This window comes from Dermacentor variabilis, chromosome 1, assembly GCF_050947875.1.
Source record: "Dermacentor variabilis isolate Ectoservices chromosome 1, ASM5094787v1, whole genome shotgun sequence".
Taxonomy (NCBI): domain Eukaryota; kingdom Metazoa; phylum Arthropoda; class Arachnida; order Ixodida; family Ixodidae; genus Dermacentor; species Dermacentor variabilis.
The window spans coordinates 231,012,933-231,038,788 of NC_134568.1; the positions used below are offsets into that span (position 1 = coordinate 231,012,933).

The 25,856-nt window shown below is 42.1% G+C and overlaps 1 protein-coding gene across 5 annotated transcripts; it reads right to left on the minus strand.

Annotated features, from left to right (window-relative positions):
- Positions 1 to 221: 221 nt before the first annotated feature.
- LOC142558626 (uncharacterized) lies at positions 222 to 25,398 on the minus strand. Of its 5 annotated transcripts, none has more exons than XM_075670806.1 (6): positions 25,319 to 25,398; positions 21,469 to 21,574; positions 19,581 to 19,722; positions 15,637 to 15,721; positions 9,745 to 9,879; positions 3,659 to 5,501 (listed from the first exon to the last, which is right to left on the minus strand). In XM_075670806.1, exons 4-6 carry the CDS (start codon positions 15,703 to 15,705, stop codon positions 5,433 to 5,435), a joined length of 273 nt encoding a protein of 90 aa, XP_075526921.1. In that variant the 5' UTR covers positions 15,706 to 15,721; positions 19,581 to 19,722; positions 21,469 to 21,574; positions 25,319 to 25,398; the 3' UTR covers positions 3,659 to 5,432. The 5 variants fall into 5 exon arrangements, with proteins under 5 accessions (XP_075526920.1, XP_075526921.1, XP_075526922.1 ...); XM_075670807.1 differs by lacking the exon at positions 25,319 to 25,398 and adding an exon at positions 24,999 to 25,262; XM_075670805.1 differs by lacking the exons at positions 3,659 to 5,501; positions 19,581 to 19,722; positions 21,469 to 21,574; positions 25,319 to 25,398 and adding exons at positions 222 to 771; positions 17,127 to 17,334.
- Between the last annotated feature and the right edge of the window lie 458 nt (positions 25,399 to 25,856).

The window sequence follows — 25,856 nt, forward strand, 5'->3', positions numbered from 1 at the left end:
AGCAATACGACACATTCTCACATCATATTTTTTGTCATTTGTGTTTGACATCACATACTAGCTGGCATTACAACATTTGTATTGAGAAGTGTTATCCCAGTTCTTAGTTATATTTCGAGCATCTTTGTATTCAGCTGCGATTCCTAGAGACTAGCTCACTGCCCGTGTTATCCCAGTACTAAAAAAGGGCGATTGCATACTAATAGCAAACCATCGTCCCATATCACTCACCCCCTCTTGTTGTAAACTTTTTTTGGAGACAGAAATTTTGTCACCCCTGCAGCTTGGTTTCCGAAAGGGCTTTTCTACTGTAACCCAACTAACCACTGTTATTTATGATTTCACTAGCATATTTAACAGGGAGAGGCGGGCTAGTTGGTGGACGATATTGGAACGCATTATGTAACCGCACAAACGACAACAAACTGTTGCAACGGACAATTGTCATTTGCTTGGTTACATAATGCATTCCAATATCGCTAGCATACTGGACAAATCTGGACAAATTGACGTCATATTTTTGGATTTTAAAAAAGCATTTGGCCACGTTACACACTCAAAGCTAATAAAGAAAACCTGAGCTGCTCAATTTACCCACGTATATTATAAATAGGATTGCTACTTACCTTACTAATCACAGACAATCTGTTGTTGTTGATACTTACTTTTCTAGTGAACTTCCCACTATTTCTGGTGTTCCTCAGGGTAGTGTTTTGGGCCCATTGTTACTTAACATATATATTAATGACATCGTTGACACCGTTACTCCACCTATAAGAATTAAATAGTTTGCTGACGACTGTTTGCCCTTTACCTTTGAAATTACCTGCCCTCAAGACCAAATCACATTAAATTCGCGCCTGAAGACATTCAATCTTGGTGCACTCGTTGGAATATGGAACTTAATACAAGCGAAACAGTCTCCACGAAAATTAGAACAAAAATTAATACGCTATCATTTGCCTACAGCCTTGCATCTCACCCACTTACCAAGGTTAGCCAGTACAAATACCTAGGCGTTACATTAACCAATAACCTTAGCTGGAACTCCCACATTACTTAATTATGCGACTCCGCTTTTCAGAAACTTTGCCTGCTCAGACTCAAATTAAAACCTTCTCCCGCTGAAACTCGTCAAATTGCTTATACATCCCTTGCCGTCCTAAACTAAAATATGCAGCTATGATATGGGATCATTATATTAAAACTAACATTGATGTCTTAGAAATGATTCAGTGTAAAGCAGTAAGTTTTATCTTTTTGAAATATTGCTTCACTGACTTCTTAAGGCAGCCAGTGATTGAGCGTAACATTCAAACATTGCAATTAAGAAGGAAAATCCAGACTTAAATTTAGTTGTTTACTTAATAAACGCAAATTGTCTCTTTCCCACCAGCCTTACATCTATCCACTTATGGCCCGCAGAACAAGACATCATCACTCTGTGTCACTAACACCTCACAGTGCCAGAACTAATGTTTTCAGATATTTTCTTTCTTTCCTCGCACAATAACAGAGTGGAACAATCTGCCCATTGAACAACTGACCAGCATTGACTCGATTGAACATATATCTAATCAAATTGGCTGAATTTTTCGTGTTTGATTAACCTGTTGTTGAACCTGCTGCCTAACGAACCTGTTATTGTTATTGTTGCTGTTGTTTTTCTAGTTTATTAATGATTTGTACTTTTGCACTGCTGAAGGTGTGTTGCATAAAATGATTTTCTTGCATTGTTTGTATAATATTACATTTTACTTCCCTCTTCTAATGTGCTTGTCGCAATATATTTGTGCTGTACTTTGATTTTACAGTTCTGCTTTATTGTACATGTACGTTCTCTCCTGCTCAGGCTTTCCAAGGCTTGCAGCATTTCATAAAAAAAAAAATCGTAAACAACTTTCTGAGATAATGAAAGGAAAGCTAGAGAGCTTAAGTGCACATCTCACAGCACACCTGAAAACAGTTGCACAACTCAATTCACACTCGCTAAAGTGGGGAACAGAAAACATTACCATCTTACTACAGCGCTTACATTAAATAAAGTAAGACATAAAACACAACCACTTAGTGTTACATTTGATTTTTTTTTAGTCTTCCACATTTTGGCAAATCCAAACAGTTACACGTAGCCAGTTACACTGATTCTGTATATGCTTTGGAAGAAATAAATACATTGTTTCTTAATTGCATGCTATCTTAGATGCCATGTCACACACAACCTCACTCCATAATCTGATACATGAATCTAGCTAGCCTTTAATCTAGCCATGAGGGAGAGCAGGGAGTACTAGAAATGCCACTCTATTGTCGAAGGCAATGGAAACAGGGGTACAGTTCTAGAATTCTGCAATGTTGGCATTGTGAGCCAATCAGATCTGACAGAATGGCGAGTATGCAAGGGTGGAAGCTTGGGCAGTTTAGCAGTGGTTCATTTCGGTACTGCTCAGTGCTCTTTCACTCCCTGCCTGTCCCTTACTCAGTTCCTTAAATCTGTGTACACTGTGAATACCATCAAAATTGATCAACCCTATGGCAGAATTTGACAAGTGTGAGAAATAGCACTGCACGTTATGCGCAGCTCTTACGCAACTGAGAAAAATCTAGAAACTTTGGTGCACAAGGTGGGCCTGCACTTTGAAGAAAAAAGTTTAAGCACAAGGCCTTACTTTTGCTGTTGATCCTTGTTTGATTTAATACATAGCTCAAACCTTGCATCACTGTCAACCTTGTGCCTAATCTCATGATTTTCAAACTATGCAAGCTGTCGGATGAAAGAAAGCACATGTTCTGGTTAGTTTTTTCGACACCTGTCCATATGGTGACACATGGTTTCAAAAATTTTGAGTTTAGAAGAGATGGTGTCAAAGCAAAACACTAGAATAAAAATACAAGTGCTCTTCAGCAATGGCTTTGTTTATTGAAATATAAGATTTACTTGCAGCAACACAGTGAACGTTTTAAATTTGGATTGTGATACACACAGCTGCTGTGTGCAGAATTTCAGATTTTAAAAAATTAAATTAATAATAGCTAGATTAAATGGCAGTGAACATAAAGAACATCAGGAGGAAGCATTAGTTTGGGGCCAGCTCTGAATTTCCTATACATATATACATGCCAAATTCAGAAATGCTCTTGGACAATCGCTTAATTGATATGAATTAAAATTGCTGAATTTAAAAAAGTATATTTGAGTCACTGTATAAGAAATTCTATATAGTTCCTGTAGGTTTATTACAATGTGCAAAAATTAGCAAATTTAATTAACTTGAATCAGAAAGTTTAGAGCTTTGTAATTCTGCCTCAAAAAAGATTTCACAATTATGCAACCTACATATTGTAGGTTGTATAATGCGATATAAATATGGTATAGCTTACATAAAATTGTCGCATTGCCTATGCAAGCCTTGCAAAAGTCCCATTCACAACTAGTTAATATAATTCAGATTGATGTATGAAACAGCCAAAGTATGATATAACTGATTACCAGATATTAATGAAGGAAGTCTAAAAGGTTTCATGCCAATGCTAGCATGTAACGAATGTGTGCTTGTAACAAGCATAGGATATAATGTACGTATTTCTCAGTGAAGAGCATCAATATCAATTTCGTCTGGTTTAGACATATCACTTGATGCAGCTTACAGAAATGAGGTACTACTATATTGTTCTTTATTTCTGAAAGATGCGATGCTCAAACAAATATGAAAACACAGTGGCTCTTTTGCACTTGTTTTTTTTATGTCCATTCAGGATTTTCTCAGTGTCAGCAAATATTCACAACACCTCAATTGCAGCATTTGTGGTCCCACTTAAAGACATTGCTTGTTCTTTAACTTTTTACCAGTCACTGGACACAAAAATCTGTACACAAGCACTTGTTCATGTATACTCATCCACGCTTCTGTCTGAAGCACTGAATCAGTGTGTTGCGATGAAAGGAAATCATGGATAACATTTTAATGCTGGAATAAAAGGGAGACATACACACCACAATGAGTTATTGTGGTGTCTACGTGTCCCTTTTGTCCTTGTCTGCTGGGGCTAAAATGTTATCTAAGTTTGCATAGCAGCAGGCCCAACACACAGCAGTGGCAAAGAAATCAATATGTGTGCATTACTGGCCAGTTCGAGGGACAACGCTTACAAACAGAGGAAGACACAAGGACACTTGAACCATACAGTAGTATTCAGCCCAGGGCTTTGATTCATACTCTATCTCACAAGTAATTTGCAGCACTGCCAAAGGTATGAGACAATACCCTTGTTTAACAGAATACAGTTCTGGGTGTAACTGTCTTAACTATTGGTGAGGTTAGAGCTTTTGGTTGAAGTGTTACAGCAATACGCCATATGTTAGACCCTCTGTACGTGCATGTCGTGTACCATGAATTATTGTGGCTGTTACCACCAGTAACCATGGCCACATAGCAACATGGCAATGCCCACACAATCCACATCGCCTGCTTCAACCCAAATTCAAGCTTGTTACTTGCTCTCCACTGACAGCAAGAAATAAATGGTATAATTAGCCATCGCTTAGTCTCACTTTACACTAAGGGCGAAGCATGAGGTATGTTTTGTTCTTATATTACTGTGATCAGCTGTTTGTCTGATGCTGCTATGCCTACAGAGGAGACACCAAGCCATAAAAGAGGTGTGATTTCCACTTTGCAGGTGGTTTCCACTTAACAGCATTAGCACTGGTGATGCACTGATAATGCAAAATGATCTGAAAGCCGAATTGTTCACTGCATTAATTTACTACTACACTCCAGTACGGTACATGGTGACAGTGGTAAGCAAACAACAGCTAGAGGCGGGGCAGACGATGCAGCATGAGTGGACACACTTCGAGAGGTGTTCACCCTTAGTGTTGGCTAAGGAGGCTGCAAGAAATAGCTGAGAAAGAGTGTGCATGTACGAAGCGAAGCCCCACAGTCACATTCATGTAAACATGACTTATGGTCATAGCACCAATACATGTGTTGCATCAACGCTCACACCTGTAAGCATGTATCGACAGGACAAACAGAAGATGATGCACCACAGAAGAACACATCTTGGGGGGCATTTGCCCTTTTTAACGGCTAAGAAATCCTGCAGCTTCCACACTGCTACAAGGAACTACCGACGAAGTATAGCAACTGATGTGTTATGGATCTCTCTTTTTCTTTGCAACACAATGCCCAAACACACTGTTTGCAGATCTGTACAAATTACGTGTTCAATGTGGACAACACCTGCTCAAATGTTCACAACAAAGAGGAACACTTGTGTTCATCTGGCAGCTACGGCCATGTCTGCCCTGTTCCAACACAGCACAAACCACCATACTGCCATGAACATGCCACCTTTTCAACAAAGCATCAACTGCAGTTGCAGCAACTCTTCAGTGCAGCACTACTGCTGTTGTGTTGACCCTAGTGTTATCGTGACCAGGAGCTCTCTACGGCCTTGCCGTCGACACTCCAATCACCCTCGTACCATTTTCTCACCTGCGTGCATAAGTGTGCATTAGCTAATACTTATGAACTCCGCACACTTTGTCTACTATTTATGAGACGGCAAGAGACTATTAATGAGATGGAACAAAACAGCATATCAATAATGTCCTGCAGCTGCTAACTGCTTCAGCACAGAGTTAAGGTGCCAACTGCAGTGAAACTTCACTTCTGCTAAATTTGTTATAAATGAGTAGCACATACTACTGAAGCACTCTTGGGAAAGCCAAAGGTCTGGTAATTGCCTATTTTTCTTATTAGCAGCCTTTAAACAGCACCTAAGAAGACAATGCGTACACCTGGTGGTTAGCGGATATGACATCAGTCCCAGCATGTCGCCTCAGAGATTTCTCAACACGCTACAGGCAGCCACAGGCACCGCCTGATCTCAGAGGTTATGCTGAGGAGCTGTGTGTTCTCAGTGATGCATCACTTTTGGTGAGCGATAATGGCGGCATTTTTTAAACTCAATTTCAGCATCAAAAATACCTATTCTTGCTAGCTGTTCATGACACATCCACACATGCCTCAAACGTTAAGTTTTGCAAGTAGTATTGACGTGACAGTTTCGACTTGTCATATTTTTTTGCATTAATTGAAGGTCTGAACTTTCTAGAACCTACAAGATATACTGGCGAGTGTCAGAATACCCTAAATAATTTAATGTAATATAGCACTTGCTCCTATGAACCAGCTTCGGTACATAGGTGGATGAAGCATGATGTCATGAAACACTGAATTGCTCCATTCCTGTGATCATGGTGTGTGCCACATGTGGACGCGGCGAGGAAAACACATTGGTTTACTCTTTTATAAGCATTACTATCATACCTAACCTCTTGCTGCATAACATTAGCAAATTTTGCTGTCATGATTTTATGATAATATTTGACAGATCTGGCATTTCAAGACCAACTTTAGCATCAAATAAATATATCTTAGATTTCTGAACATTAATACTTATTCTTTTATGCACAAGAAGTGAAGTGGCTGAGTTATCAAAACTTTGGAAATATGTGTCAGTACTCCTTTAAAGCAATGCAGAACACAGCACATTACTGCCTTACAGGGATAATCATGGTCACCGAGAAAAGGCAACATTCAACATTATTGAACACAGCTAAGCAACACAACCGACCTTTTATATAAAGGAACACAGATATAACGCATTATCAGATACATGTATAACGAAGTAAATATAAACTGTGTCTCACCTATATTAGCGTGCAACAAATATACAGTTGGGATTTATGTTGGATATAGCAAACATAATTTTGTGTCAGATACTGCTTTGTAATAACAAAGTTCAACCGTATACCATTACAACTGCATAGAACTATAATTCTGTTAGCAACAGAAAATTATGCCTCTATGTAACATACCATAACAGCTGCAGCAGTAATTGATTGGATTTTTTTAATCCAGTGGCTACACCTAGCCTATAAGAAGCACAGCAGCAATAACTTCTGGATTAATTTTGGCTGCATGGAGGTTCTTTAACATATTCTAAATCCCAGTGAACAGATGCTTTGCGTTACATTGCCATAGAAATGTTGCTGCCGATACAAGCATGTCAAACTGTTGAGGGTGCCAACAGAACACATGTGCTGCAGCAGTTGTGAACAATCGATGATAGGAAACTAGGTGAAAGGACTGAGGTATGTGTGCAGCTTCACACATGATGTGAGGGGTCATGAGAGGAGCGAGCTGCACACAAGATGAAAAGTGCAAGCGTTACTCTTAGGGAAGTGGCCTCTGTGAAACCAATTATGTGTACCACAGTGAAATTCGACAACTGTGCACTTGTTCCTAACTATGCTTGCAATAAATAGTGGCAGCACATTTTATGTATACTGCAGAACAAGAGCCACTCCGAATGTTCTCCAACACCCATCTTGCACCAGCCAACTACATCCTATGCCTGTAAATCTCTTGATCTTATTGCATAACCTACCTGTAAGTGATGCTCTTAGACAGGCTATCGGTTGCTGGATTGTTGATTCATGTTACCAGTGCAAAATTAAATTGGACACAGAAAGATGATGCAGACACCGTCAGTGTTTGTGGCGTCTGTTCTTTTTGTGGCAATTTCTTTATCATTCATAACAACTGTGTTACTCTAATAGAGCACCGATAATTTCCAAAAATGTGATCTAACAAAAAATCCGAGGACACCTAAGCATTTCTTATGAGTAATGAATGTGAAAGCATAAATGTCCGATTGAACACCGCTGAGCAGTCCTTTAAGTTTTGCGCTGCGAGTAATGTGCCAACACAGTAGGTGCTGCAGCAGCAGCCTGCGCTGCCAAAACTGTATGCCACCGACATCCTGGGTGACAAGAAACCAAGGAAGCAGCAGTGGCCCCCCAAGGCCAGCAGGCACCACGTTGCTGTATCCGTGCCGTTCAGGCATGCTGGTGACGTAGCATCACGGTGATGCCCTCTCGCCTGAGGCGAGAGGGCATCAACACGTGGCACGCTAACACAGCAGCAGGTGTTCCGTTACGCCCGCTCTGCTCTGTCGAGGCATGCTCGTGACAAGGAAACTCAGTCAATGAGAATTTAGGCGCCATTTCGCTATTACAGACACTGCCAGCTTTTTTGCTCAATGGGCCATTTGATGCTTTCACATCAAAACATGTGACTCACTGGCTGCAGCTGCTATGCCACTTCAGTGGGTCTTGTATTCATTTAGGCTGATGCTTTAAAAAGCAATGTTGCACATTGCTCATTGGCAAACCATTAATTGTCCTGCTGCTAAGTCGAACTTCAATATAACAAACTAAGTAAATATTAAGTTTTTCTCACCAGCATGTAGCGAATATATGCTTGTAACAAATATAAATTTACAACAAAGGTATTCTCATGCCAGATGCCAATTAGTTATAGCAAGGATAGACTACCACCTTTATCCTCACAATGAGAGAGCGTAACCACCTCAAAAAACACAAGCACTCTTCAGCTAATAAGAGTGGCTCTTCTAGCAAGAATACTGTCTGTTTCCAGTGTATGGACTCTGCCTCCATTGCTGTGCTAAGGACAACCTGCCATAGAAGAGCATGTGTTTGCACATCATTCTCATGTCTGGGCTACCAACTTATTATTACAAGAGTGATAGCTTGCTTTAGCTACTTCCCCTGATTTTGTGGTTGGCAAACAGCTATCTAACAAAATAGAGGGTAACAAGAGTGAGGAGAGTAAATAGTGGAGAGGGAAGTGCATGCAAAGAGGAGAGAGGGGATGAGGGCAAGCGCCAGGCTGTACCCTCTCCGCATGAGAAATGCAGCAAGGTAACTGGAAAGCTATAGCTGTATGTGACAATCATATTTATTATTTCAACCAGCATTTTATTACTATTATCTGAATTGAGAAAAGACAAAGTGAGCACCTTTGGTACCTTTAAGTAATTTATTGCACAAAACAGCACAATGACAATGATAGCACACCAAAAATGGCAACTGTGGTATGACAAAAAGTTTGGCTGAATGACAAAAATTGAATGAGAATTAGAAGACTTTATCAACTGACATCAAAGGCTACAAATAACCGTCCTCGGATGAGGAACATCAACAATGACTTCTGTGCTGAAAGTCTTGCTGCAAATGACCATGCCTCAATAAGCCTTGAATTAACCCATTTTTAGTAATAATCATGACCATGCCAATTACTCCATAAGCATATTGCAGGTCTCTATCATTTCTTCAACTCTCTTTCTACACCCAATATTCATGTCACTCTTAACCTGCCTACAAGAGCAACATAAAGTGTGCACTCAGAGTGTTACACTACGATGTGACATTGCAGATGCTCAAACTTGGTTCCTTAGGACATTACTGCTTTGCACAGTAAAACATAAAGAGCTGGGGACAGGCTTGGTACTGTTTCTGAAAAGAGTGCAACGACTGTCCGCCACAAAGAGGAAAGAATAAGAAGAGCACAGGAAAGCGAGACTGAGAAATTGCAAATAATAAGAAGACAGAAGCAAGACAAGCCTACAGGGAGCGCCGGAAAGTCGCTGTACGTGCTAACGCTCCATAAAAGCCAAGCATGATCTGCAGGAAACACAGCGCTGCAAACAACGTAGACATGCAAAACTGCAATGACAGCTTAAATGAATTGAGTCTCTAGCACTGAGAAAAAAAAAAAAACAAAAAAAAGAGGGCGGGGAGACATGAAGTACAGAAACACAGTACCGGATATTATTCAACTTGAAACAAGAAATGCTTTTGCTGCTTACCAGCAATGGTAGCTCAAAGGTGCAGTCAAAGTAAGCGGCCAATGCAGTGACCTGTTGTGTGCCTGGCTGGAGATCCAGTTCAAAGTCACTAGCAAAGCCGCTGTCCTCCATGCGGCACATGTTCAAGTAAAGGTTCTGCATGAACGACCCACACAAACCAGGTAAGCATGATCAGCATGGAAAACCAGGCCAGAGATTGTCAGAATAAATGTGCAGCATAGAAGAGAGAAAGAAAACTTTAATGAGGCAAAGGCAAAGCAGTTAAAAGACTAGTAGGCAAGAAAGGCAAGCTCTAATACAATGATTGTAGCAATGCCAACTGCAATTAAATTTACCTTAGGCTAAATTGGTTATAAATTAGTAGTATACGCTATCAAGGCAGCTTTGGCAATTCTGTTGGGATGGTAATTCTCCAATTGTTTTAAGGACTTTTAAACAGCACCTTAACAAACAATGAGCACCTCTAGTGCATTGCAGATATGGTACTGATCTTGGAACATGGCCCCCAAGATTTACAGTGTACTGCAGGCACTTCCCAATCTCGGGCGTCATGCCTCTGCTCAAGGCTGATTCTCAATGTTCCATGGGCTGCGTTATTACCAGCAAGTAGTGATGGCAGTGTTCTTCAGAGTTTCAGTAAAAAAAGCATTTATTTTTGCTAGTTTCTCAAGACACACCCACTCGTATTAGTAGAGGATAAAATTTTGCATGGTGGCTGCTCAACGTCTGCACCATGTGACGCTAGGTTTGTCAGGTGGTCCAAAATGTCATCGCAGTTTGACCTTTAAGCTTTGAAGCTTTAGCTCTTACTCTCCTTATTGGAATGCTACACATGTGAAATACAGAAAAACTCTTTTTGGACATTACATGAACCAATCTCAATGAGAGTGGTTGCATTTAAGAGAAACAGACAAATTCTTAAGACTATAACAAACTGAGCTTTCCATTAGGCTCTAAAACTTGCCGCAAAAATTGGCAAAAATAAGAAACTGTCAGAAAAGTCAAAGTGTCAATATCAGAACTCTAACTCAACAACAGAGCATTTAGAGCAGAATAAATTTCTATGTTGCAGTGACTCTAGACAGTACCACAACTTTGTGAATGAAGACTTTTGTGAAACTCAGAAAATTGTTGCATTGTACATGAACTGTAAGTCGATATGATAAACTTAAATGAGCTATCGGTATCCCCTTATGGAATTGTAGTATATCTTTTTCTTGCACAGTGCCAGGTTTGTGTAGACATCATGCAGCAATTTGTTTTCAGTTTTGTTAATTTTTATAAAAGACTGAATTAAAAAATTAAATTAAATTATGGAGTTTTACGTGCCAAAACCACTTTCTGATTATGAGGCACGCCGTAGTGGAGGACTGCGGAAATTTCGACCACCTGGGGTTCTTTAACGTGCACCTAAATCTAAATACACGGGTGTTTTCACATTTCGCCTCCATCGATAAAAGATTGAAGGGCCTAAATAAAGCATCTTCTTCCACCAGTCTTTAGAATTCGTATTCTCTGATTAAATGCAACATTATTCAGTTAAAGAAGTTTGGTTGTTTCTTAAACAGAGAATTCAACTTCTGCATATATTAAGATAGAGATGACAAGAGTTAGTTTACCTTTGGAGACAAATTTTTTTTCGACCAGTTAAGAAACATAAGTCTTTTGTTACAACGAGAAAATGGTAGTTTTTTGTAGGTCTTGGAAAAAAAATTATTTACGACTACAAATAATGTTCCAGCACACATTGCAGCATAGCATATTGTGTATTATGAAATGCCCTTTCCAGAAAAATATGTTGCCAAACAAAAAAGTTTATTAGGTAAAAAATAAAAATCCTGGAAAGCGCCATTTTTGCTGCCAGTTCATAAAAACAAAAGAAAACATGATACCTACTAAAATATTAATATCAAAGAAAATTCAGAATATACATTTCAAAGATGAATAACCCAGGAATAGTGTCTGAAAAAATAAATGCTAAGCACACCACCGTTCTTTGGATACAAAAAAGAAACTAAGACAAGTTCATCGCTCATGCCATGCGGCAAAGCAGTTCCTGGATTTTGTGAAGCATAGGTGCACTCCACATTTTTCCCACAAAATATACGGTTTTTGTTCAACTTTGTGGTCCTCGTAACACATTTTGCAGTTCCACCTTTTCGGCATCTTCTGAGGATGGTCTGATGAGAAGTCCAAGGAACGTACTTCACCAGTTCGTCTAGAGTCATGCACCTCTTCCAGGACAGACCGCTTTCGGCATAGCTGGGCAACTACAAGATTATGCATCCAAGCATATCTGTTTGCATTTTTGCAGATTGACTTTATCACCTCTGCAGTAGAAAGAAACCCCCCGCCGTTGTAAACTGTCTTGCGCTGATCCGTAGTGCTGGGCTGAGATGTGCTATGGGCAGCCTTCTTGGCGTGAACGGAAGTTTCTTTGCTGCCGATGGCGGCACATGATAACCAAGCTAAGTATGCACCCTGAAGGTAATCAGTAGAGCTCTCAGGTCATGAACAGAGATCGGCAGATAAGCATGCACAAGGAAGGAGACCACTTAAGGCCGTAAAGGAAACTTGCTGGTGAACAGCTGCGGATGTCCCATGTTGACTCAAAACAGTGTCGCCGTCAGAGCTTGAATTTGCTTTAGTGTCATCTTCGGAATCATAACTCAAGTCCTCATCACTAAACTCAAGTGCGGATGCAGCATAGTCTTGAGCAGGACACTTTTCTCACGATGCAGCCGCACAGGATGACGCCATGGGAGTAACTTTCGATAACTGTGCAGTGACACTGGCAGCGTCCCTTGCCAAGATTTTACGAGAGAAGCGTTACCGAAACTCTTGGAAACTGGTTGCAAAAGCCGCATCCACATGTTGGACATGAGGCAGTCCACCTCATGTCCAGAAATATATATCAGAAATACACTTTAGTGGAATAAAACGACTCTGACTCCAAACCAAAGCTCACTAGTGAACAGGTGGCATCATTTTCTGTTAATTATCACCGCTCAGCACTGTTGTACAGCAAAACCAGTGATATTATTTAATTTGTTACGTGCTAGGAGTCATTTGATTACAAAATTTTTATGCTACTGCGACTTAATCGTGAGCGGCATGCTTTCTTCTCGCTACAACATGCGCACATTAGTTCGCAAGGAAGGTCTATCACAAACCACGTCATCGCCCGAGTGCAAAAATTTAAGCTGATTCTGCAAGTGCAGTGCCTGTACCAGCTACTGGATGGCCTTATATGGATAAGAAACGACTCCAATAAGTCAAAATTGGCTATCTAAAGCATCGTTCACCGGTGATCGATTTGAATAGGCATGGTAACGAAAAAGTTAAGGGGAAGCTTTGGCTTGGGGTGAATCCGATGTTGCCTATTCACACACATGTATGTAAAATACAGGAATGTTCTCAGTGAGACAACCCCTGGGCCAAATGAAATTTGTTGAACTTGAGAGAGAAAGTTCAGTTCTGTTGACTAGGGAAGCAGAATTCTGATTTCCGGCTTGCAATTTTTTAAAAGACTGACAAAAAATCGGTAAGTTATAAGCACGAAGTCTACAGATTGGTAACTCTGCACCAAAAACAGGTATTGCAATTCTATGAACTCCATTCTTTAAAGCATCTAAAGCAGACAAATTTGATATATGAAATTACGGCTTATGTGAATTTGTTACAATGTTTACAAGGGTTTTGCAAAAGTCCTACTTACATATCACTGGTTTATTTCAGATGATAAGAAGCCAACAAACGCTTCTTATGATATGACTAATAAAAATCGGGCCCCTCGGTTAACCCCCTTTCTTCTAGTATATTTCAGAGTGGTATATATCAATTTTGTCTGTTTTAGATGTGTTATTAGGTATGTGCAGTTTATAGAATTGTGATATCACTTTTAATTGCTGAGTTACAGAGCTGTAAACTTAATAGTTTCGTTCTTGCGCCGCCGTGCCAAAAGGGACAGTTGGCAAAAATACGTTTCCGGCATTAATTTTTATACAAACAAAAGAAAAGCCTGGAACAGGGTAAACAAATTAAAAGGCTGTGGAACTCCATCCTCTACCATTAGTAAACACACAAGCAGACACTCTTGAGGACCAGGCTGATTGTCTAGGAGCACATTTCGAGCACATCTCTAGGACATCTCATTACACAGATACATTCCTAAAATACCAGCAACAAGCAGAGCAGCTGACTCTCGGTCGGAAAGGCACATCCAATGAAGTATACAATCGTCCATTTAGAATGCCTGAGTTCCTGGCATCACTGAGCTGTTGCAACAAGTCCGCTCCAGGAAGTATGAATAATGTATGAGATGATCAGACACTTACACCCCGAAACCGAAAAAGCACTACTGTCACTCTACAAATCCATGTTCTCTGCCGGCTACATTCCTTCCGTCTGGAAAGAAGCAATCATAATCCCTATTCTCAAAAAGGGCAAGGACCCTTCCTCATCCAACAGTTATAGGCCTATAGCTCTGAAAAGTTGTCTATGCAAACTATTTGAGAAAATGATTAACCGTTGCCTCATCCATTTTCTTAAAAGCAACAAGATACTCGATCCCTTACAGTGCAGTTTTAGACAGGGCAGATCCACAACACATCAAATAGATCTAAATGGAGAACGGCTATCTGTGAGCCGTGAACACAAATTTCTAGGGATCCTTGTAGACAGTAAGCTAGCTTTTGTACCACACTTGAAGTATCTGAAGGCAAAGTGCCTCAAGACTATGAATCTGCTGAAGCTCTTGTCACGCACATCTTTGGGAAGCGACAGGAGATGCCTTTTAAAGCTGTACAATAGTCTAATAATAACATGGCTTGACTACGGAGCAATAGTCTATAATTCTGCTGCACCTAGTGCTCTGAAAATGCTAGATCCTATTCACCACTTAGGCATCCGCCTTGCTACAGGCGCCTTTAGGACTAGCCCTGTGCAAAGCCTCTACGTCGAATCTAACAAATGGTCATTGTACTACCAGAGGACATATTTAACTTTCTCCTACACCCTGAAAGTTAACGCAGATATGAAATATCCTTGTCATTCTACTATTTGCGACTTGTCCACTGCTAGGCTGTTTCGTAACCGCCTAGCCATTAGGCCTCCTCTGTCCCTCCGGTTGGAAGCGCTCTCAGAAAAAACAGGGGTCCCACTTTTAGAAAATGTCCTAATGGTTCCTACATGGCTTCCACCGCCTTAGGAGTGGCAGACTATCCAATGTGACATCTCTTTCTTAGAAATATCGAAATGAGCACCAGAGGCACACATATATTCGCATTTTCTGGAACTTAAGGAGAAGTACTCCTGTGATGAATTTTACACAGATGCTTCGAAGTCCCTTGCTGGTGTTGCTTACGCAGCTATGGGACCCTCATTTTCAACATCTGGAGCACTAAACCCACAAACCAGTATCTTTACAGCGGAAGCATACGCTATACTTAAGGCTACTGAACACATAAGGCTATTGTCTTCAAAGACTCATTAAGTGTAGTGAGAGCCCTAATTAGCCTATGAAAACACAAGAACCCCATTTTGAATGAACTATATGACTTGTTGCGCTCCGCAAATATGTGCAACCAAGTGGTCGTCTTATGCTGGGTACCTCGCCACAGGGGTATAGAAGTTAATGCAGCTGCTGATGAAATGGCTACGTGAGTGAGTTTTAGCGACACAGATGGAAATATCTCCACCCCTGCCACAGACCTAAAGCCTTTTCTGCACCGTAAATTGAGGAATCATTGGCAAGGTGAGCGGAATACACAAGCAATGAATAAGCTTCAAGTGATAAAACCAAAACTGGGGAACTGGATAAGTGAGAAAACATCACGGTACAAGGAAGTACTTCTTTGCCGATTAATAATCGGCCACACATACGGTACTCACTCTTATCTCTTGACTGGGGGCGATCCTCCGACTTGTAGTAATTGCGGCAATTGTTTGACAGTTCTCCATGTTCTTATTCAGTGCCCTACAATAGAAACAGAAAGGAAAAAGTATTTCCCTTTTGCATATCGTGAAAATATACCTCTTCACCCTGCATTTTTTCTTAGCGATGAACCGCTTTTTAACCTGAAATTAGTCTTAGAGTTTTTAGCTGAAACAGATACTTTGAAAATCATTTGGACAGGCAACTTTTAGCACACGACTAACAGCCCTCATATTCAAGGGCTCTCTTGAAGCGCTAGTGTCACTGTTATGTTTTCTTTTGTTGCATCCTGTTTTTAACGAAACACAATTGCCATCGCCCATTTCCCCAACTAATCAGTGTCATCGTTTTAGTGCCTATACATTTTACGCTATTTCCAGCGACAGTTTTTGGGCCCTTTTACAGCCATGTCACATCTACCATGATGAATTCACTGTCCACGCCATTCACAATACATTATTAAAATTACCATTTGCCATGGCGCTCTTTGGCCATGCCTGGCCCTTGCGCCATTAAACACCACATATCATCATTAAAAGATTGACGGCCTGAATAAAAACTCTACTTCCTACAGACACTAGATTTTAACTTTTTCTGTTAAATGCAACAAACCTCTTCACAATCAGTGCAGCAGTTGCTGAGAAAGGCTATTCCTCTTTTCCCATGTATTTAGAGAGGAGCTCCCAAGCTAAAGCTTTCTCTTAAAGGGAAGCTAAAGGTAAATCTTAAGTCAAGCTAAAGTGATACACTAATGCTCAAAAATGTCTAAGGCGCCGATATTATTCAGAACAAAGCTGTAGTAATAGAGAAATTGAGGTAAATGGGGAATACGAATTGAGACTCCACTGGGACATCCTAGTACTAACCCAATGACATAGCAACTATTCATTATAATTCTATCACTTGTATTCAACCATTGATAGCAAAAATGTAATTGTGGTGTATTATAACATGGAATAAAATGCTGCTTGTCTACTTCTATTTGCTTCTTAGAAAACAGAACTCATTGATGTTACCCTTGACAATGATGCGGCAGGTGGTCAAAAGGTTGTTTTCACTTGAATCTGCGCTGCCCATGCTCTCATGTTTTGGTAGTTTCTGTGTTGTGTAGAGTTGTACTTGCTTCCCTGGCTTGCAAAGCTCATTTTAAAGAAGCAACCACATGCACATGATATTGAAGTGACACGATAGATGGACCCTGTTGTACTGTCATGTCTCGCTGTGGGAAAACTAAACGAGAAGGAAGGGGATTAACCAAGGAACTAGATTTCGTTTACACATGCCATGATTGCCAGTAAAAATGCATTCCATGTTGACAGCAGTAAATGATCTGACAGCTCGAAATAAAAACATTTTCAGGACTCCATGGCTTCTGAGATTACGGCGCGCGTGATCTCAGATGCTTTGTACTCAGCATGAGATGAGACAAAGCGAAGGCTGATTTTACCATTCATTTCTTGCTGTCACAGTGGAGAGCAAGTAGCAAGCGCGAACTTGGATTGAGGTGGGCGCACTGGTTGCTGTTGTTACATAATCATACGACAATGGACGGGCCACCATGTGGACTTCGGGGTGACGAACAAGATTCCCTCAAGCAGCAGAAAATTCCACGTCCACATGATGTTTTCGGATGCTGTCGGCTGTGTCTTTGCTCAGTTTCTGGCTGTGCTTTTGCTTTTAATCAAGAAAAAAAAACATAGCGTCAGCCATCTGGCATCCTTTTACTCACCGACGGCAGTAAAGAGCAGCAATGGTGTATGCAACGTCACAACTCCTTGCTCCTGAACGGACAAATTGAATTGCACTAGACGAATGCAGACCCTTTATATGCTATTTTCGCTTAAACTAAGTGTTTTCTTGGCATGAAACATGCGCTGTGTGCTTTTTAGAATGGTATTTTGACAGTCCACATTGACATATTTGCCTTTAGTGTCCCTTTAACAACACCTTGACATGCAACTAAATTATACATTGAGTATTGCATAAGTAGGAGCATCAGGTTTGCATGACTCTTTCAGCTAAAGCACTGGCTGATTTGCAGACAAACTTCGCACAGAGGTAGCAAATTGCAATGGGTCCAGTATACAGTAAAACCTTGTTAAACCATACCCGCTTAAACAGTAGTTTCTTTTTAAAACTAGTAAAGTCAAATCCCCGAATCAGCGGCCATTGAACATAATGTGTTTTGTATCCGCATAAACCATACCAGCTTATCGCATACGTATCAGTTAACACGTAGTGTTTCTACTTTTGGTTGCGCAAACACGGCGGTACGTCGGCTCCGTCTGGCGGCTCGGCAGAACAACAAGCCTCAGAGATAAGAACAACAGCCTCCAAGCGCCCTGTATGTTTGTGCATGAAGCCACATCAACATCAACATCATTTCGGCACCATGCCAGCGAGCGTTGTCTTGGTTCTTTATTCTATGGCTTGGTAGCGTCATGCAAGCAAGGACTTGTGTTATTGCCGAACCTCGGATAAAAAAGACGCCGGGTGCTCAGCATAGAAGAAAAATTGGACATCGTTTGTGCTGTCGAATGTGACACGAAGAAGTCAATGCTGGCACGTAACATGGGTCTACTGTTGACTACGGTGTGTGGCATTTAGAATGCAAAGAAGTTGCTCGGCAGCGCTGCTACGACCGCGAAGAGATGTTGGCTACGAGGTTCAACTTTTCGCCATCGTTGCCTCTGTTGTTGCCGAAGTGTCGCCTAGTGACAGTGATGAGGACAACTTGGGAAGCGACAGCATGGGCAATTGAAGCCTGACAGTGGCAGAAGTTGCGCGTTACGTCAGCCTTATGAATGCAATCGTCGTGACGAGAACAGCACCCCGCAATGAAAAAGGCGCCCCGCGACTTCTGCAACGCTACCGCGCCCGTGCATGGAGAATATGCAACGCCAACAAGGAATCTGCTGTGCGAGTGTTTTCCGAGAAGAGGGGGCTGGCTAAAAAGCTGGCTCGCAGCTTCAGTAAGTTTGAGGCCGCTGTCATCACTACTAGGCCGCCGCGGCATCAAACGAAAATAATTGTTGCGCGAAGTGAATAAATACTGCATGTCTTTTTCCCCTTTCATTGCACTCTCTCTGAGTTCCGTTTTTGACAGGTAAGTGGGTGATCTCATGCTATTTCGATTAAGCTGTACTACCGTTTAGTACGACTTTTTCCAAGCTCCGGCCAACTACGGTTTAACGAGGTTTCACTCTAATACCACATTTGCTACTCTTATTTGTGCATTTCGTTCACAGTAAAGCCAAAGCATGCATAGTCTGTGGTGACATCACTAAAAAAAAATATTGATTTTGCTGTGGTGGAATGGTGGCGCCATCTGTTGCCTGTATGCTAGAATGCGCTTTTCACCATAGTACTGTATTTGCACAATTCTACCGCGGCCCCGATTGTAATTCGCGGTTATATTACCGCTCAAATATCCACAAAAAATAACTTGGCGCCAATTCTGCCATGCACATCAAGTAACAAAACGACAGTCAACGTGTACCGTGTGCTGAAACAAGATTATGGAACACACAAAAGCACACAGATGCACACACAGCTGAATCTTAGCGGCTAGTTGCCATCGTAGTCCGACGACATTTCCTTTTTGCTGTCTACCAACCAGAGAAAGCCATTTTCAGTTCCATCTCGTGTATTAGAAAGGCCACACTTACAGCAAACTGGAAAATGGCAACCGCAAACCAAGCCATAAAAGAAATTATGCAGATCCTACACACTGTGGGAATCGATGTAAGCGAAGCTTCCTGTGCTGGTTGCTGTTATTGACGATAATTAGCATTGATGTTGATGGCAAAAGATTAATTTCTTAAATTGTACAGCAGTTAGATATGTGTAGATGTGCAGTTAGCACACATTTATAAGCTATGAACCATCCACCCACACATACCAGCAGAAGGGCTGGTCACTCGGAGCAGACACTCGAAGCTGGGGCGTCCATCACATGGGCATCGCCAAGCACTTCCTTCTGCATGCAGGTCATCTTGAAGCCGTCTACATCATCCCAGAAGCTCACAGTCGTCTATGAATGTCTGGAGAGAGAAAGAAACTTATCACTTATCAGTGAAATATCTGAAGTGCAGATGATCGCAAAATTGGGTGATAAGTGTGTTAGCTTTCCTTCTCTGGCTCTCACAGAAGAAGAACTAAGTTTCTTGGACGCGGCATCACATGATTTGTAACTACGTTACATGAATGCGCAGTTCATTTTCATGTAAGCGCATGCGCGGTCTACACTGCTTCACATGTATAAAATCGGTTTCAGTGGTACAATAAACTTAGTTGAAAGTTTGCGCTTGGTGTGTCGTCCTCTCACGTCCGTGTCGTTCTTTGTTGCGCAATATCATTTGCATATCCACTTGACACAAATTTTGACAAAATACATGGGCGAAATGCGGATGCCCATGAGACAGAAAACATGGACGCCCCAGTAACTTTTGTGCTTGAATGCATAAAATCGCATTTTGTCCAAAAAGGAACTGGAATAACAGCCCATTTTTACCACACCTATCGCACATCTTGAAACCTAAGCCGTTTTCAGAATTCCTTCCAAATGTATATGACTTGCAAACTCGGACTAAAATTCGTAAACTGTAATATGCGCTTGACGTAATACTTCTATGGAAACCCTCAAGGTGGAGAGAAGTAATTAATAAAGAGAAAATCAGACATCCACCCGTTCGTAGCAATTGCTACAAAGGAAACCCGAGCTGCAGTGCTGCTGTCTGCGACCTGTGTCGCACATGTTCTGGTATTTTATGAATGATAGCACTGTGCATGCATACTGAAGCCCTTGAATGTCAAGTGCGTACTATTGTCACTATGCATATGTGATGTATAGTGTGTGCTGCCACATTGTGAAACTTTGTTCAAGCACAACGAATGACAAATATTTTTGTCTTGCATAAGTGTGTTCTCACCAAACAACAAATGAATGAAAAAGCCACAACATATTATTGACTTCTGAAGACTTTTTTACACCAGCTACTAAGTAGAACATGGTAGTCGCAATCACACTTCTTTGTGCTCTAACTGAGCTCAGCGTGGCAAGATGAGAGCAGCACTTCTTAGGCTAGTTGGTGATGCATAGCTATTAGAAGAGGAGCAAAATTGACACATACACAGAAGAAGGAGACAGGACAAGCACTCATCCTGCATCCTTCCTGTAAGTATGTGTTATTTTGAGCTCCTCTCCTAAAAAGGTGACAGCTATGAGTAATGGTGCTAGTATTTCTGTCTCCAGTACTCCCTCAATGAAAATAGATGCTTAATTCTCAGGAGAACCATGCAAGCACTTGCTGAATTGCTGAACTAAGCATCTCAGGATTCACGAAAGTAAATCACTGGGCTAGTTGGTGTTACATTACTAAGGCTTTGCAGTGCTTTGAACACAGACAACAGGAATAAATGGCTGTGAGTGTCCGGTCGAATGGGGGTGACAAGTGTGTTAGTGTGGCCTTGCTGTCCTTGTAAAGTAAACAGTGTGAACGCATATAGCACAAAAAGCAACATTTGCGGTACGACACTCCTGCAGGTTGCATTTTCATGCTTTCACTATGTTATCTTTAGTCTATATTGTTCTGTTTTCTTGGCATGATGCATATTTTTCTTGTATAATAGTAACACTACTTTATTGCCAGTCAGTGTTTATTTTATATGTTTGCTGCACTGTAAACATTAGTAATCCAATGACTGTTGCTAAAAAAAACAGAGCTGACTTCAGTAAATGTTCACTTTGAGTTTCACTCAAATGTATCATTTAGTGGAAATTTGCCCACCGTAGGTTAAGAGCAAGTCATCTTGCACCACCGGCACAAGGTATTGGTCATCCTCTCAGGGAAGGCACTGTGGATCAGCAGTCTGCAAGGCCTCCGGGCTTGTTTTCTGGAAGAGGGCAGCAGGGCCACATATGAAAAAACATGAGCTGCAGTCTGCTACGCTTAGTTACCTAAAACTGCTCTATTTCTAGTCACTGTATAAAATGTATGAGTCCTTCATTGGCAGGTGCAGTAATCCTGTTATGTGCATTGACATGTGCATTTGCAGTTTGTGTTGTTTCTCTTAAAGATGTACTTTCAGAAACATGAGTGAAACACTGCCATAGTTTTCCATATCATAAAATATATATCATTTATACAGCTTGCATTACACAAAGCGACTCTAAGTTGATGAGAAAAAATGTGTGATACAAAAGCAACCATACGCAAACAAAGTGCATTGTTGTGAAGGCAAATAGAACCAATGTAAGAGTTTTAGAAGAATTGAAAACTGGGTGAGTTAGAATGTGTTCATGATACAGGAGTGCAAAAAAAAGAAATGTGAGCATAAAGTGCTGTAGTTGTTCCTGGATCCTGGTTTACGTCACTTTCTATCACTGCTATATTGCAGTATTAAAAAGGAGAAGAGGAACCGAGGGGCTCGATTTTGTTAATCATGACCACATAAAGCCAATAGACTGAACCCAAGGAAAGCATTGAGGAAATTAGCTGTAGTTGAAGTTCAAATGTAGAAAATAATGAAGAAAAGGTAAATGAAAGTGGACGAAAAGATAACTTGTCGCCGGTGGGAGCCGAACCCACAACTTCCGCATTACGTGTGCGTTGCACATGGAGGAAGAAAAAATATAGGAGGGAGCACTACGCTACACAGCGAGCCTTGGCAAGCAAAAGCTCTGAGAAGCCACAGTGGTGGCACAACAAGTGCCCTCTTGCGTTGAAATCATGAAGCAAGAATCGAAATTTGCTGAGAGGTTCGGTTGCCAGTAGTTTTTATTCGGTGCGTGCTTGTTCAGCTACCCCGGCCAGACTCTGCCTGCAGAGCAGGAACACTAAAACCTTCTGCGTACTTTGACGTGCGATCACATGTTAGGCCACCACTGACCCAGCAGATTTCGTTTTCAATTGCGTTGCGGTATGCTCCCTCCTCTTTTTTTCCCTCTTTATGGTGTTGCACTACCGATTGTGCTGCGGCTATGGCTGTCAATCCATCCACTAACTTGGGTATTTATGTTTACTACATGTAGCCCTGAGTGTTAGCCAGCGCTACTCAGAACCGTGCTGGGCTGATGTAGAACGTCCTTTTTTGCACGATGGTGTCACGAACAACAAGTTCTTTTTTCATCTACTTCCACTTCTTTTTCTTCATTATTTTCCACATTTCAATTTGAACTACAGCTAATTTCCCTGATGCTTTCCTTGGCTTCATTGTCTGTTGGCTTTATGTGATAAGTATTAAAACGGGTTGTTTTGATTTGGGAGATCCTTGCTTCTTACTTGGAGATCGTCACACACGTATGGCTGTAGTCATAGATCTGCATTAAACAGCACAGAAGCTGCAGTGCTCATTATACGAAGTGATCCTTCAGTGCTTCAATGGTACAGAACAAGATACTCTCATATACAGAAGCTAATGTACGCTGAGTCACAAACACATGTAGGCAATGAGATAAACACAAGAGTTACCAGAAAAACAGAGACACTGCAGCACAGACGTTTGATTGACTAGGTTTAAAGTTACCCATCAACGCCGTTGTGGAGGTCCGGCAATCGAACCGAGACCTTGTGCTCAGCATACCACCGAAGCCACAGTGGTAACGTTTGCAATTGTGCACTCTGATAAGTAATGCGTCGGCATTTTTTTTAACGCATTGCGGCCTGTTCGCTGCGTTCACTTATCTGTTGCATACTGTCCGTGCGTTATGCCATGCGCATAAAAATATTAGTTTAAAGTCAAAGCTTCAGTGTGTGCATGTCTTTTTCTTTTTTTTCGTCCCTCGTTGCTCATCGCTGCTTCACGTGCTTCCAGATTAACAGAACACAGCACTGCGCTGTCACGACAAACTGACAAGAAAAGAATTTCGCGCGAGCGATGTTTCAGAATTGCAAGCTTCAACAGCCGTGATTGGTGTAGGCCCGTGATCCGTACATTGTGTTGAGGACCCAAGTTTACGCACGTGTTTACGGATGTGGTTGACCATCTTGATGTACCCGAAGCAGTCCAGCTGCAAGCGTTCGTTAAACCGCATCCTTGATGGATATTGGCCTCGAGCTCCACCACTGGAAAAGCTGGCGCCACCGTCGGCGTGACGTGCTAGGAGGGATCACGTGGACATAGCGGCCGCGTCGGCTGCTTCGGGAGCGCCGAAGCGAGCTGAAAACGAGAGTTTAAATTCCCTCGTACGCTGCGGTCCTCATTTAGTGGCGAGATTTCCCCGCTTCGAGTGTCTCTTTTACAACGCTTGAAAGCACTACAATAGGTAGTGGCTGCCTTTGAAGGCGCGCAACATGGTAGGCTACTGCTCGGTGCCGCAGTGCCGGCGTACGTAACGGAGGCCGACGTCAGCCTTCTTCACACGTAGGCGCAGGACAAGAAGCCGCGTGAAGCTTGGCTCGCGAACCATAAAACCGGCAAACAGTCATCGGCTACAACTCGAGTATCCAGCAAGCACAGACGCGTGGAAGATTTCTGCTACGGCGCAGTGTCTGTGATGTGCGGAAAACGCGCACTGAGGTTGACGCTCGCCCGAGTCCGTTGCCCGAGTAATGTCACGACGGTTTGGTCTATGAACTTGTCGATGCTATAGATGCTGGCAAGTTCAGTGGAGTGGAAAGGGAGCGGTAAGAAGCACATTAAAAAGAAAGCATGGCATATGGTCATGTTTGTGTTATGAATTAGTGCACTGGATTACAAAAAAAGAGCAGCAGGAAATCGCACGCTGAGAACACCGATAAACATACAGTGCGACGCAACTCGAGAAATAATATGGAAGCGTCCAAGAATTTAGAAGAAAAAAAAACAAGATTGAATCGTCGCGACGGCACATCACAGTCCCCGTAGGCGTCGAAGTCTCTAATTGAAATTATTCTGAACAGCTCTGATAGCGCCCACGCAACAATGCTTGCATACTGTCAAATGCTCATATCATATTCTGCGGCCGAAAGCTCATGGCACGGTGCGAAAACGAGCTCACAGCAAAAGCGAAACATTGTGCGCGAACATGCATGCAGACGCGAAGTCGGTCGCTGCGAACCCGTGCGATCGCTGCATTGAGGCTTCATTCTGTTATGCCCCATTTGGTTATACAGACAGCCCACTCTAACAACATATTTCACATAGTTTACTCTCAGCGTTTGGCTACTTTTCACGCAAGAAGCCGGTTAGGGAGACTCCATCGCGGCGACTGCGTGCAGTGGCGTTCACTGTACGTATTCGGTAAAGAGATAGCGTCTGTCAACGATTCTGTGCTTTCAGTTTGCCCAAGATTATTATTTAGACAGTAAAAAACTTCTCTCGTTTCGAAAGTACTTACACAAATGTCCGGGAGTGCTCGCGCGTGGTGTTTTCAGTGAGCGCTGACAGCAAAACCTATGAGGAGCGCGCCACGTGATCCCTCATACTACGCCAGCGAGCCGCTTCCGATAGATGGCGACTCCGTAACTCCTCGCCGCCAATATAATGCGTGGTCATGCGCGCAGTGCTCGTACACGAGAGGCGCGCACTTCGCCGCAGAACAGGCACGCGCTGTCTTGGCGCTCGGCTGACGCACGCCGCATCGTTTTCATCATCGGACAACGTACTGCACATGATCGAGCTTACAAGTAAACCCACATGCGCCAGCAGATCACTCACCGCCGCTCGTTCACGATAACTGTAAACCAACGTTCGTAGACTACTTCAGTTCCACAGCTCCGCTCGGGAGGTGGCCGAAGTGGCGGTCACGCGAACTAGTAGCGCTGCGATCGCGTCTTTCGTCACTTCTACCATTTCTGCTTGTGCTTTCATTTCGGTGGTGCTGCTTCGTCTATCGCTACTGTGTCATGGTGTCATGTCGTTGGCATATGTCGTTGGCGTCGTGTGATGCGCGGAGATTTCTTCAGGTGAAAAGTTACGCGCTGAAGCGCTTCGGCGTCTCATAAAAGGAAGAAGTTCCCTATGCAGTTCTGCTTTGCCCACGGCTGCTCCAGCGGCCAGATGCAACGTAATGCTGGTGGTAACTTTTTTTTATTTTATTTTTCGCACTGCAACAACGGCAGAGCGTTTTTTATATGGAAACACATGCTGCACCGAAAGAAACAATGCCCCACAGATAAGTCCGACGTGTGTGAACGTCATGTTGAGGACGACGATCTGTATTTTAATTCTTGAGAACAAATATATATATATTGAT

Bases quoted from the DNA above. Each gene is read 5' to 3' on its own strand.
- LOC142558626 (XM_075670802.1), bottom strand. From the start codon at position 17,239: ATGGTGGCCCGTCCATTGTCGTATGATTATGTAACAACAGCAACCAGT. The intron at 15,722-17,126 runs GTAAAATCAGCC...TTTCTATTGTAG, and splicing joins GTGACAGCAAGAAATGAATG to GGCACTGAATAAGAACATGG. The intron at 5,502-9,744 runs GTAAGCAGCAAA...TTATGCACGCAG, and splicing joins CCTTTGAGCTACCATTGCTG to GTGAGAAAATGGTACGAGGG.